This window comes from Nelumbo nucifera, chromosome 4 (genome assembly GCF_055504915.1).
Source record: "Nelumbo nucifera cultivar China Antique chromosome 4, China Antique-T2T, whole genome shotgun sequence".
NCBI lineage: Eukaryota > Viridiplantae > Streptophyta > Magnoliopsida > Proteales > Nelumbonaceae > Nelumbo > Nelumbo nucifera.
In genome coordinates, this window is record NC_142652.1 from 18635557 (window position 1) to 18651019 (window position 15463).

Consider the following 15463-nt stretch of genomic DNA (forward strand, 5'->3'; position numbering starts at 1 on the left):
TATCAGTTAACTGTAAAGTTTTATTTATATGTTTTAAAAAATAGTGTGTACAAAGTGGTGTGCCAGGAACACTCCATTATTTTGCCTAGTTTTACTAGCCACCCATTAGAATTTTATACAAGTTCCTTGTAGGACAAACCCCAGAATAATTGTTCCTTAGTAGCTCATTGTTTGTTTCGGGGCTTCTTACATTAAAATCATTTTTACCTGCTTTCATTACTGATCCTAGTCTAAGAGAAGAGAAAGATACAATTAAGTGATTTTCTTCTAACAACATTTTCCCCTCTTCTCCGCAGGTCTTCATCTTTTCAAAGTTGAATTTGGGCAGTGGTATTCATTGTGTCAATTACAAGGAGGGATTAATAGTATTATTACTGTATTCTGACCTCCTTTTGATACTAATTTGAAGTAATGATTGTCTCTGCTCTTTTAACTTCTGTGGGAATCAATCTTGGCCTTTGCATTTTATTTTTCACATTATATTCCATACTGAGGAAGCAGCCAAGTAATGCTAATGTGTATGGACCACGCTTGGTAGCTGAAGGAAAATCTCAGCAAAATAGTTGTTCCAACATAGAGAGGTTATTGCCTTCTCCTGGTTGGGTAAGAAGGGCATGGCAACTTTCAGAGGAGGAAATCTTGTCAACAACAGGCTTGGATGCTGTGGTCTTAATGCGTATTTTCATATTCAGGTAGCTTTATATTTCTCCAATCATTGTAGCTTACAATTTAGCGAGTAATTTTTTGCTTGCATTAGTGGAAAGAATCATAAAATGCACATATATGAAAATTTTGAAGAAAAATACTTTGATATGGGAAAATGTGAGGCCAGGCTTGAGGAGTATCATTTAGTGTACCTTCTGGATTGGGTACATATTGAACCCCACCTTCTGGATTAGCCACATGTTTTGATTTCCTAGTTGACATCAGCCATGTACCCCACCTTGTATTGGTGGTTTCTCAACTAATATTAGCAATGCAAAGTTTTAATTTTTAATATAAAACTTTGCCTCTAAAAAGGGATTATTTTGAAAAAGTAGCAAAATGTTCTGGGCTGAAATTTATTCCTTTATATAGGTTGAGGAGAGGAACATGAACAATCCTATTAGATCCTTAACTCATTTGCCTCCTTTGCATAGAAAGTGGTCTGAATTCTTTCCACTTACTAATCTCCTTTAACATTTGATGGCTGCAGCATTGGGAATCTCAGGTACTGGCCAGTAAGGAATTGATGGTGTTTCCAGAAATGAAGGAAATATTTTGGCACTTTATTCAGGACCTATAGGCATGGTTCAAAGTATCGATACGATACGCCCGATACAGGGGCGTATCGTATCGTATCTTTTGAAAACGATACGGTCCGAAACAGCCCCCCAATTTCTTTTAATAATAAAAAACACGTTTTAAGCTTCCTAAAAAACCAAACTTTGAAAAAAAAACTAAAAACATATATATGTTTTGGCCGTTTCTAAGTACCGATACGATACGGCCGAAATGCGTATCGTATTGATACTTTGAACCTTGCCTATAGGGATAGGAGGCTCTACCTTGGTAGAAGTCTATGCAGCCCTCCAAGGCCTTGGGAGGGCCAAATTGTTAAGTTTCAGGAATGTTATTGTTGAAGGTGACTCAGGGGTGGTAACTGGTTGGCTTAGGAGTAATAAGAAGGGTCAATGGAAATATAGACATATCATAAGAGAATTGCAGCAGCTAATTCAATTGGATACCTAGTAACCTATATCAGCAAATGGTTTAGTAGATGTGCTGGCAAGGAAAGGGGTGGGCATAGATTGAGAAGTCTTGAAGTTTTGGGTGGGCAGAGAGCATTTTTATTGGGTATGATCAAGTAAAGGGAATTTAATTGTAATCTCAAAATCTTGGGTGGTTAGCTGAGGCTAACCACTTTCTGCACTTTTATGTATCAGTTTCTGACTTTCAGTAATAAAACTTCTGTAATCCATCTTAAAAAAGATTTCTTGGTTGTGTAGGGAGCTTTCCTAAACAACCCAACTAGTTAATAAGCGAAGATAAGATATCTCACATGACATACTGTCTCTTCAAAAATATATAAGTATGAAAATGCATGTATTCAACATCTCTGCCTAGTTTCTATCATATCTTGGAATTTCATTTAATAGAAGCTCCCAATCTATGTTAAGAGGGTATACATGCCTGGAGTAGCATTGCTGAATGTCCTTTGATTGCAATTCTCCAAGTTAACATAAAGTCTGATTTTGTAAGTAAAACAGGATAAATGTAAAGCTGAGATCACCTTGTAGATTTCTATAATGAATTTGTGACTGCTAATGTGTGTATACACACATTTTTATGTATATACCAATTACTGAAACAAATATGTAGACTATTAAGACTTAAATAATGAACTTTATTTCTGGAAATATCTATTTATTATCCCTGCATTGTAGAACAATTCCTGGTTAAGGTTTCACATGATTAAGCTAATGTCATGAATGTGAACTTGAGAGTGAAAAGCATTATCAAGTTATAAGTTGGAAATTGGGAGTCTTTTTGTTGCATGACTCAAAAGCTTGTGACATGAACTAGATGGAAGTGCTGTCAACCTCTAGGAAGATAATGAGATATGATGTACTTTTGTATTTGTTTTCTGTTATAAAGCATTACAGCCCTATATCTAAATTTCTTGGATGTTCCATGCTTAAGAATCAGAGATTAATCTTTATCAGCAGACAGTTAGTTTTCATGATATGCTTTTTTTTTTTTAAATTTTCTAGAGTATTATCTTAATTTCAACATTAGTTGGAATTATGTATTGAAGTTCCTTTCTCGATTTTAATTTGTGATACTATTTAATCTACAACTTTGTGTCATCATATATAATATGCCTACTAATATGATTTTACCATACACTTATTTTCTATTTCCATAATCTTTGCGAACAAGCTCCAGGCTATCATCTGATTATTCATTTGATTACTGTTAGGGTGGTTCATTGGATTACAGGTGAGATATGGACTTCTGGGAATTTATTTTGACTTGGTTGTCAGGGTTGGCAAGTTGTTGCAAGATCATTATCTCATGGACATGAGGAATTCAGGATTAATTCCCTCATGGTTCTTTGACTTTTGTCAAATTAAGTTTTGACAACCTCTCTTTTGGGAATCCTGGTCAGTCAGGTGTTGGAGGGCCCTTCAGAGGTCCTACAGGTTGTAGGTTTGTTTCTAGTCTGATTTGATGATGAACTGCTATTTTAGACCGTTTGGTGATTGTTGTTTTAGTTAAGCTTTGGATCCCAAGGTCATTGAACTTGACTTGACATTGCTTGGATAGCAGTGGGCCAATAGGTTTGTCTTTTATGTGGGAATCCGGATCCCAAACTAATTTTTGTTTTGTTCCATTATTGGTTAAGCCCTTTTTTTGCATCATGATATCATCCATTTATACAGTTCATTCAGATGGATCTCAAGGCCAGTTGACTTGATGGTGGATAGCTTGGCTGGCAATGGAGTTCATAGGTTGCCTTGCATGTGGGATTCAAGATAATGAGCTAATCTTTGTATTGTCTCTTAAGCAGGGATTTTTCATTATTTTTTCCTTTTCTCCATTTCTATCTAGTTTTGGTCAGTTTTGTGTTTTATTGCTCTTTCTCTTGCTGGTTATCCTTGGGGAATTGGGGGGGGGGGGTGGCTTGTATATCTTCTACTCTTATTTCTCTTAACACAATTTTAAGGTTACTGAAAAAAAGGAACTGGTCTTTTCCAGAATCATACAGTATTTCTTTTGCTTGTCTTTAATGGAAGAGATGAGGTGCTATCTGCTATGCTGGCTTATACTCATCAAGCCTGTCTTCTTGTTTGCAGTTTAAGGGTGTTTTCTTGTGGTGGCATTGTGGGAATTCTCATTCTTCTTCCAGTGAACTATGTGGGTAATCAACTAAGTGATATCGATTTTTCTGATTTGCCAAATAAGTCTTTGGACATATTCAGCATCTCTAATGTAAATAATGGATCAAAAAGGTAAATAAAGCTAAACCTTTGATCTTGATGCCTTTTCACGGTGGTTTGATTGTATACTGACAGTGATTTTTGTTAATTCTTGGAGTTGAATGTCATGATTCAAGTTATTATTAGCATATCCTGCTTTGTTTGTTTTGTATACCTTTCATATTTTTCACTTATATAAGACTGTTTATGTTGCTGTTTTCAATTTATCTTAATGAAAAATGTAAATGAAATTTAATCTACTTTATCTGAACTGTGTCCACATCATCTACCTATAGGATAGAGATGATTTAGTACATCTGAGAATGTGATGTGTTTTATTGCCAAAACTATAAAACCAACACAAGATAGCAACTGAGCGTTTTGTTACCAGAAACATTTATATAGATTGTTTGTAGGAGTTGAAGAAATAGCATCCCAGTCTGCATAAAAAAGAGTTAAAAAAATCCCTTTAGATTACTAAAATTAGAAAGCCAAAAAGATAGCAGATTTTGACATTTATCCAACATGCTTCACTAGGCCTGGCCTTGATCTTGAGTTCTCTTAATTTCCCCTCCAAAATATATTCCAGAAAATGTTGAAAGGTATTATCCTCTAACATCAAACTAGATTTGTTGAGGTCTGTAGATAAGTTGAGAACTTGCACTACATTTACTGGTTTAGACATTAGCATAACTTTCCAGAAAATGTTGAAAGGTATTATCCTCCAACATCAAATTAGGTTTGTTGAGGTCTGTAGATAAGTTGAGAACTTGCACCACATTTACTGGTTTAGACATTAGCATAACTTTCCAGCATCTTGATTGAGAGGACTGAGATTGGGAAGGATTTTCTAGTTGGATGATAAGCTTATTTACCATAATCTTATCAAGCAAGCAGTCACAACAAACAAATTGACTATGAAGGGGATATATAGGCTTCATATAAACCATCTTCATGGGGAAATGATTAGAAAATTTATGCTTGTTTCTCTTTTCATGTTTTTTTTTTTTTTTTCCTGTAAGTGTATAAGATATGAGTTATATACCAGGAAGAGGAATAAATTGTCCCAGTTAGAGAGATGACATGGTCCCAGTACAAGACTCGTACAACGTTAACATTCTATGCATCAAAAAAGGTGTTCCTGTTATTCCATGGAAGTCTTAAAGATAAACCTTCCTTGTTATTCATGTTAAGTTTAATGTACCCTGATAATATGTGAAAAGTCCCAAGACTCATGGAATGCGACAAATCAGGCCATTTATCCCTTTAGGACTGATGGAACACATAAAGTCAAGCCATTTAACCCTCAGGATTGTAATGACAATTCTACCAAGTCCAAAAGATGATATCTATGTCTGTATTAGACAATGCTGGATCTAGCTAGCTCCTATTCATCTATGGAAAGGTTGGTGTTAATCTTTTCTCTAGAGCTACATGATCTTTATTGTCTTTGGTGGCAAGTTTTTTGCTTTGGCATTCATTAAGAATATTTATATTTCATTTAATTGAACTATAGTTTTCGTTGTTTGGTAAATATGAAATTCGTTACAAAGGAAAAAAGTAGATGAAAGTACTAGGAGATATGAGAAATGCAATGGCATTGGACATTTGGAATGCAACCAGCATGAGCATACTTACGGATCTAATAATTTGCTATGCTTACTCTATTACTTTACCTTATTTTGTTTATAAGGATTCTGGGTTTCCTTCTCATACATTATCTATTCTAAATGTTTCATTCCAAAGTTTGTTAATACAATGGTTAATGAAACACTTGAATGTGTTGAGACCTTGTAGTTTTCCTCATGTTTCTTTAACTAAGAAAGTGATGAATATACTCTCATCACTAACTTTTGCCTTTTCTAACAGGCTATGGATTCATTTCTGTTCTATATATGTTTTCACTGGAGTTGTCTGCTATCTTCTTTATTATGTAAGTATTCTTTGTGTAAAGTTCCTTTGAAAGGCTTCTATTTTCTGTTCTATAACATGACTTGACCCATATTATTTCTGTACTTGTTTTTCTTTTGATGATGGTTAATGTGATTGGTGGGGGAAGGCTTCTTTCATCTGATGAGAGATTTGTTAGTGTGGCTAGTAAAATTATAGTAATTCTTTGATGTTTGTGGTGACATGGATATTTAATTTGTCTTACCGAGGTTCTTGTATCATTGTAAATTGGGATTTGGGATGATTATGAGGTCTGTGGCGGGTTTTTGTCTCTGTTAGATATTGGTTCTTAGGTAGTTGGAAGTTACTGTGTGTTGTTTCTTTGTTTGGTAACTTGTATCTTTTTTATTTTTTTATTTTAATGATTTTCTCTTATTGCAATAAAAAAAGTTTACTTTCCATTATATTTCTATCAACTTCTAGCTTCTACCTTGTATTTTTCCTTATTTATGCTATAGAACACCCAATTATTTTTTGGTAATTCTTCCATTACCAAAAAAACACCCAAATTACTTATTCTTATATTCCATTTCTATAAAACAGTTGTAAGGCAAGTAATGCCCTTGGAGAAGGGTGTTGGGCAGACATCTCCAAAAAAATGAATGTTGCAGAAATTTGTATGCTGAGATGGATGAATGGGAAAATCAGAAACAATAGGGTTGGAATGAAGTCATTTGAAGGAACCTGAGAGTAACTCCAATAGGGTGATAACATGAGAGAAATTAGACTAAGATGGTTTTATCACATGCATAGAAGGCCATCTACAACACCTGTAAGAAGTCATTTGTTGCAAGTTTAAGGGGCTAGAAGTGCTAGGGGCAGACCATAAAGGACATGGCTTGAAGTAGTTTTTTAATTTCTAAGAAATTATTTAAGTGCTCATAATTTAACAATGGATATGACACTAAACTGAACAGAATGACAAAACATGATTCATGTATCCAACCTCATATAGTTGAGACAAGGCTTAAATGATGATGATGATGCATCTTCCTTTTGCACATATATCTTCCCTTTGCATGTATCATGTTGGCATTCATAATATAGTGCATAAATAGTCTTTTTTTAGAGTGAACCAAAGCAAATTTGATGAACTATGAATGATAAGTTTGACTTGATGGTATATACTACTTAATTCTGCAGGAATACAAATATATTTCTTCAAAGAGGCTTGCTTACTTTTATTCGTCCAAACCTCAACCGCACCACTTCACCATTTTAGTTCGTAGTATTCCTGCATCTGCTGGGAGAAGCTTTGGCGATAGTGTTGAGAGCTTTTTTACAGAGTATCATCCTGCTACCTATCTATCAAATTTAGTGGTCCACCGAACAAAGAAACTTCAAGGTCTCATTGTAAGCATTTTCTTGGAAGTCTTACTGGTCTTTTTCCTCTTTTTTTTTTTCACATTTTTGTTTGCTAACTTGGGATAATCTCAGACTTATACTACCAATGGATAGTGTGCTGATGGAAAGGGGTTGTGCAAGGGCTAGGAGAATTATGTTACCTAGGTGCACAAAGGTTGTACAAGGGCTAGGAGAATTATGTTAACTAGGGGAATTATGTTACTAGGTGCCGGTTGGTGCACAAAGCAAAATCCACTCTAAGTTGTGCTTATTTGGTGATTTGGAAGCTAGGATAGTAGTTGAACTCATAATAATAACTAAATAGGATGAAGGGTGTTTTGAAATGACTTTTAGAGGTTGAATGATTCAAAGGGGTTTAGCTATTTATAGCTAAAGCCCTAATTTAGAGAGGTCAGAAATTACAATTTTGAAAAATTGAGAATTAGAGGAATTCTGTTACATATTTACATGCATGGTTTTAAATGTTGATATATTTCCTAACATTTCCATTTCTATAGGTGCTGACATATTATTGGAATTGACATATTTCCATATGAAAACTATTGGTGCTATGTGGAGGACAAGAGACAACAATGTTTTAGATATGTTGAGTAGCAGTTTTATTGCCTGCCTAATGGACATGGTTACTACTTTGAGGCAGCTCGAAATTCTCTTCAAACATGAAGTTACATTTTAGTTTTTATTGCATAATAAATTATTTGGTTGATCTATTAGAATCATTTTCACATTCTAAGCTTAAATTTTGCTTGAGCTCACTCTGTCATGTAGTTTTGACTCTTAAAGTTTATAGGACGACGACATTGTGATATAATATTTTACCTATCAACCTTAGTTACTTTGCTTTGTTTGATGATTTGGAGCAAGATAATAATTTAAAAGGGTCTTTCTATGTAACTTCTATTAATGCATAACATAGGAGTCTATATTTTTGCATATTTCACAATGTTTCCACTGTGTCTATAATTTTTACAACACTTCCAATGTTTCCAACATGTTTCCTATATTTGAATGAGTGATATTTCCATTGACACCAACATTTTAAACCTCGGTTTCATGGATTAATCCCTTTGTGCTGCTCAGTTCTCTTTCCAACTATAAAAAACACCAATAAACAATCTTTAAAAGAAAAATAAGAAAGGAAGAAGATAGGCCTTCGGATCACAACAGAGTTCCTACAAGTCACCTCTAGGATCCATGAAGGCAGGAACTAGTCTTATATGTAGTTTCATCACACAACTCAAGCTTACTCAGAAAAAATAATTCAATATTATCCTTTATCTCCAAGAATGTTGTTTACAACTTATGCATGGGGGGGGGGACTCTAATAGGCCAAAAAGATCAAACACTAACCTTGTGACTATAAACTGAAAGAATGACAAAAAATTGCTCCTACATAAAAACTAACAATAAAAAAGATAAAGGACACTGAGTGGACACTCTTCTATGGTTGGATCCCTAGAGACCGACAAGACAAAGTAAAGTGGTGAAAATACTTGTTGGAATTAAAGAAAAAACAAAAGAAATATAACGACTAATAATTGACTTTAAACATTTTAAGAATAGTTTCTCGAGGGGTTTTATGATCTGCATCTCTCTCTCTCTCATATGTGCATGCAGACAACCCTCACCCCTTAGCACACGATATTGTGGGCATACATCAAGAGGGAATGGTAGGGGGCCTGTCGGAATTTTTTTTTTGATCAGTAAGCACGTATTTTATTAAATTTCAGATTGTGAACAGTAATGGGACTGTTGATCCCTTTAATCACTCTATTCTATCCCTCATTACAGTGCAGCCCAAAATAGTTGTTGTCTCAATGTCCCCTGTTTTGCTAAAACATCAGCTAGCCCATTAGAACTTCTTTGGACCCATTTAAATTCAGCCTCAACCTCCTTTGCAATCTTTTCTACTTCCCTAATCACATGTTTAAATGTCCACGGGTATGGGTGCTGTTTCCTGCCCAGGAAATTACTACTTTTGAGTTCCCTTCCACTTCAACATGTCTATATCCTAACTGTTTGGCTAACTTTAACCCTTGTAGTAATGCCAAAAGTTCAGCCTTCAGTGAGTTTTTGGTGCCAATTGGTCCTGAGAACATACCCAATATCCTCCTTTCAGAATTTTTGAATACTCCTCCTCCTAAAATGCCTGGATTTCCAAAGGAGCACCCATCAAAATTCAGTTTCACTTTATTGCCTTCAGGTGGTTTCCACTCTAGCCTTACTTTATCTCTTACTCTCGATGACTGTGCTACTTTAGGCCAGGTTCTTAGAATGTCTATGACTGAGAAGGCTTGAAAGCTATCCAAGGGTTTTACCCTATAAGCTACTTTCACCTTGATGCTATCAATCGCTTCCTCTACTGTTCTGTTATTCCTCTCTTCCCATATTACTCAACAAATTGCTGCCTTTGTTGCTTTCCACACTATCATCCCTCTTTTTTTTCCTCGTCTCAAGAAGTCACGGTTGAAGAGTCCTTCCACATCTTGAGGGGAAACCCACCTGTAGCCAAAGAGAGTACTAAAGAATTCCCAAATTCGAAGCATAAAAGAATAGGATATCAATAAATGAGATAGGGTCTCACCACTTTCCATACACAAAGAGCACACGAGGAGAAAGGCAAATGTATGGCCTTCTTCTCTACAGCATATCGCAAGTGTTTACCTTATCAAGAAATATTTCCCAGCAGAAGGCTTGAATCTTCGGGGGAATATTCTTGCACCAAATTTATTTCATAGGGAAATCCCCGCCTAGGGGGTTGGGGGAAGCAAGTACTCTGAAGAAAGAAGAGCAAGAAAAGAGACCGTCTGGAGAGCCTACCCAGATTCTAGAATTTTCTAGTGAAGGGTCCAAGCGGATTTGCCCTAGAAGGTCCAGCAATAGGATTAAAGATCGCACTCATTTTCTCTTAGTTCCCTTCTGAAGCCCAAGTTTTAGTTCACACCATTTGGACACGATGTTCCCAACATGGATATAGCTTCCCCCTTGAGGTTAGATAGCGCAAAGAGATAAGGAAATTGGTCTTCAAGTGGGGTTTCCCCTACCCATAGATCTTCCCATAACAGAATTTTATTACCTTGTCCCACATCGAACCGGATGGAATTGAGGAAAGTAGGGTAGATTTCATGAATTGCTTTCCAAGGAGAAGCCGAAAAATTGTGAGGGGAAATTTTTGCATCCCAACCATTTCCATCCACCCCATGAATGCTGTCAATCACTTTGTGCCATGGTCTGTTGCTCTCAAAGGGAAACCTCCAAAACCATTTACCTAGTAGAGCTGTATTCCTTAATAGGATGTTCCCAATTCCTAAGCCCTCTTGTTCCTTAGGTTTGCTAACCTGCTCCTACTTGGCCTGTTGGAAATTTTCAACACAAAATTTGGATCTTTTGAATAAAATCTTAATACCTCACATATAAATTGTGATGATTATCTTGTTGGTCATGCATAAATTGACATATCTGACTTTTAGTGTTTTAAACAACATATTATGTTTTTATCCCTTTCAGAAAGATGCAAAGATGCTATATAAAAGGCTTCTCCACTTGAGATCAAAAGATTCAAATCAACAAAAGTTAATGCGTGATGGATTCTTGGGACTGTTTGGACGTAAGGTTAACCCTATTGATCACTACGAAAAGAAGTTAGAAGATCTAGAAGAACACGTACGAATGGAGCAATCAAATCTTTCAGTGGCTGGGGAGGTATGTACCTTTTCCTTTTTTTTATATTTTTTTTTCTATCTATTTATCACACATGCAAATAAAAGAAGAGAAAAAAACCCACAAAATCTGGGATACTCAAGTTCTATAAATTCATTTGATCTTCCCCGGCTTGAGGGTTCCCTGGGATATAAATTCTTGCATATAAGAGAAATGTCAATTATATTCACCTCTGGTCCATGTTTTGTGCTATTCTCTTCATTGGTTTGTTATATCCTGACGTTGCTATTTTCATGGTCCATATCTGGCTTCCTGTTTGTGGTCAGGTCTTGACAGTAGTTTAATTGATAGATACGTATCTCCTGCTGAGGTAAATGCACTGCTTAATGGGATAATATGAGAAAGTGCAATCAAATCCTGTGCATGTCAGTCAAGATTTATGTTCTTCATAACCATGCCTGTCATTAGTGTTTTCTTGAATCGAACATGGCTTTCCATTTGATAACATGAAATGTTTCATGATATTGCCTTATAACATTCTGGAAAATGTAGTCTGATGGAACTAGAGGTACCTGCACCCTTCTGTTAGTATGGTGATACTTTCTGACTAAAATAGGAACATTCAGGATTTCAGCACTCTATGTACTTCACCATTAGACAATGTAATGCCATCTCGGTTCAGGTTTCTTCCTGGAAAGGATTGAAGAATGTTATATTTTTCATCTTTGTTAAAGAACAAAAACATATTCAGGGACCTCATCTAACAGCTTATGCTTTTAGGTTGAATGGTTTCTTGACATGGTATCAGAGCCTGTTTGATCAAGTGGTCTAGTGTTTGATCCTCATCGTCCCCATTATAATAAATTAAATTTCAGCACAAGGTATGGGTGGGTCTATGGTTGTCCATGCTTCAAGCCTGACAAGCTTTCGTTTGAGGGGGTGTGTTAGAGAATAAAAACCTATGCAGGGACCTCACCTAACAACTTAAGTGTTTAGGTTGAAAGCTTAATTGACATCCTTAAAGCAGAGATTGATTCTTTGATAGCTTTTGCTGATCTAGGTAAATTTGAGATGCGAATGTTATATCTGATAACCACTGTTGTTCTGATCCAACTTTCCAAATTAACAGGAAGTTCCAGCTGCTTTTGTGTCCTTCAAGTCCCGGTATGGTGCTGCAATTGCTTTGCACATCCAACAGTCTGACAATCCCATAGAGTGGGTTACAGAGCAGGCTCCAGAGCCTCATGATGTTTATTGGCCTTTCTTTTCTACATCATTTATGCAAAGATGGATCTCAAATCTGGTGGTCATTGTTGCATGTATTCTCCTCACGATTCTATTCCTTGTTCCAGTTGTATTTGTACAAACTCTTACCAATCTAGATCAGTTGGAGACCTTTCTGCCTTTTCTGAAAGGCATATTGACCATGTAAGTGATATTAAATATTTACCTTATTTTTGATCAAGTATGATAAAGATCCACTTTAAGTATGATGTATGAACTCACTCTAATTTGCTTCTGAATCAATAAACTTATTATTCATCAAAAAAAAAAAAGATCCACTTTAAGTTCAAAGATACAATCTATTTATGAAAAAATCTTGCCTTTTTTCTTTGGTTGTTGAATCTTCATTTCTTTTTCCTGAACTGTTGAATCTTCTTTTGCTGATGGTATTTTACTACTGTATAATGGTTGCCTTTAACTGCTCCAGATAATTATTTGAAAAGTCAAACAAGAATTGATGGTGTTTTCTTTTCATTCTGATGTTCATAACGGGCAATCAGTTGATCAAATGTGCCGTGGGTGCTTAACTGGTCTTGTATGAGATATTATAGAAGATGAAACATGTACTTGATGTCTACTGTGTGCCAAGGATACAAGTTAGAACACAAGATGCAAGCAATGGTGGGAGTGCTACCATGGGCATGCATTTTGAGACTGTTAGTTCTACCATGGGCCTGTATTTTGATACTTCACATCATCATATTATTCCTCCCAAAAGTGGAGAAATAGGTCTTGTTCTGTTTTTCTCTTTTGGTTTACCTCAACATTTTTTACCAGCCGGTTGCATTGGAAGGGGTTGCATGATTGTTCATCAAAATGTGGTAAAGTTGGTCTTAGGAAAGTCCTAAGTGATAGAGATCCTAGGTGGAAGACTCTTTTGAAGTAAGCATTTGCACTCTGCGGTTCTAAGAAAGTTTCCTGACCACAGCGACAGCTGGACAGAGAGGATTAATTAGTGTTTTAAAAGCGCACCTCAGGCATGATGACTCACAGGTGAGGCTCATTTTATGGGGTGCGCTTTACTGGCTTGTTAAATTTTGATGAATTAAACATTGAATTTGATATTTGAAAGGTTATCTTACCATATTGTAGGCTATATCCATGATGCCTAGAATTTAGACAGTTAAAGCTACGTAGGACTTAAAGGCTAAACGGTACGGCCTTTTTATGGTATAAAGAAAATAACTAACAAGATCCAGAGGTAGTGCATCCCCAATGGTCCTCAAAGATTTTCTTTCAATCTCTTCACTAGGTTGATCTACCCAAGTACAATTTCCCATTTCATGCCCAGGATTAGCAAGACAACTAGTCAAAAAGGTTATGACCTTAATGTTAATTGCATGACACTCTGACCAGTAAAGCTAATAACAGTACAGCACAGACATGGACACGAGAATCAGAACCCAACGTGTGTCTGGAAGTCTGCCTCGGCTAAGGACTTGAAGAAATGTCTAGCGAAAAGCATGAACTATTAAAACAGCCCATATTTTTACAAATTCTAACATATATACCTATGAAAAAGGTCTAGAACTTTATCTTTGTTAATAATGGTTTCTAGAAAAATGACATTTATTGTGTATATTAGCCATTCGTATATGTCAAATAAGTAGATAAAGGAAAATGTTGTCTTGACGTCCATCAAGAATCAATGGAGTGTTGAAAACTGATGTATCTGACACAAAACAGTTCATCCAGTTAGGAGTGCGGCATTGGATGATAGGCTTTTGAAAATATTTTATCTTTTTAGTTTGCATATTCATATCATCATCATCCATGCCTTAACCCAATTATATGGGGTCGACTACATGAATCCTGTTTTGCCAATCAGTTTTATTTAAAGCCGTATCCACCGTTAAATTATTAGTGCTTAAATCATCTCTTACTAGTTCTACTTCACATATTATCTTTTTTCAAAAGTGGCATGCCAACTTTTCATGTAGTGTCTCACGTCAGGCTGTAGAATAGGAACCCCTTGTCTCCTTCATGTAGCACTTCTTTATTGCACTTAGAACAGAGTGATACTCTTAACATGACCAATGGAGAATCACCATTGGTGCCTCACAAAATAGTAGGGATGCACAAGGAAGTCAATTTGTTGTATTAGGATTTCAGGGTCTGATGTGGTGTTTTGATCTCCTTCCTTTTCTTTTCCTCTCTTTGTTTTGGTTTGTGTGTTTTTTTATTCTCCTTGCGGATGGCGGAGGGGCTGGGTGGGTCTACCTGCAGTAGGTTTAGGAATTCTTTCCCTTTCCTTTCTGCTTGTAGGTGTTTCTTTTCTTTCCATGCCCTTCTCTTTCCTTGTAGTTCCTACTGTTCTCTTATAAAGCTTCTTGTTATCCAACAAATGATCAGAATGCTATTACATCCATGCTTTGAGATGCAGAAAGCCTGGCTTTGCTTGGCATCTTATTGCTTTGGATTTGAAGTTAATAATAGTATGTGTTTACAATGTTTTAAAATGTGGAGCCATTCTACTATCATAAGGCGTGAGGAATAAGCCTTCCAAACATGGATTTTATTAATAAAATTAATTAGAAATGAGATAAAATAAATAAGAAATTATAGTAGATATTCCATAAAATAGGAAAACTTGTAAAAAATTAAAAAATTTCATATTTTTCAATTTCTAATAATGATAGAACCATTGCATTGAAATATACAATTGAAATGTCATTGCGTTAAGTATCATCATATATATATAAGTATCGTTAGCCATCAATATATCACTTGCAAAGTTGCAAACTAAAATTTCAGAATTAACAATCACGTAAATTACACAACATTAATATAAATAAATATGTAATCTCATTTTCAAATGAATATAATGCATTAAAAGAAATAAAAGCTATCGGTGCCCCCACTTCTTTTTGCAACGTTTTATTATATTTTACAATAAACAAATTGATGGGTTCTCATCTTCTTTAAAATTGTTAATATATGATGGGGAACATGGTATAATGATTCCCTCACTTTTATTTATGACAATCTTTATTATAAAAAAATAGCTTAGAAGTAAGGACAAATGAGGCATATGTAAGCCTTCTTTACCGAATTATGAAGAAAACTTAGAACTGATTTAGGGGTGTCAAGAATGGTTAACCCCATCACAAAGAGCTTTTATATTAAAGGATATGTACAATTACAAGAATGCTCATAGAGGGCTGAAAGAGAAAAAAAATACAAGTACTAATAAGATACACCAAGTGCTAGAATTTCCACACTCCCCCTCAAACTAATGCGTA

At 35.5% G+C, this 15463-nt stretch overlaps 1 protein-coding gene across 1 annotated transcript in view; it reads left to right on the plus strand.

Moving 5' to 3' along the window:
* The window catches only part of LOC104598051 (hyperosmolality-gated Ca2+ permeable channel 2.3-like), a 41094-nt gene that overhangs the window by 2132 nt on the left and 23499 nt on the right, over positions 1 to 15463 (plus strand). The window contains exons 2-7 of the mRNA XM_010259937.3: positions 297 to 692; positions 3840 to 3995; positions 5832 to 5895; positions 7056 to 7265; positions 10785 to 10979; positions 12067 to 12365. Coding sequence (XP_010258239.1) covers positions 412 to 692; positions 3840 to 3995; positions 5832 to 5895; positions 7056 to 7265; positions 10785 to 10979; positions 12067 to 12365 — 1205 coding nt within the window. The 5' untranslated portion in view covers positions 297 to 411. The remainder of the gene's footprint in view (positions 1 to 296; positions 693 to 3839; positions 3996 to 5831; positions 5896 to 7055; positions 7266 to 10784; positions 10980 to 12066; positions 12366 to 15463) is intronic.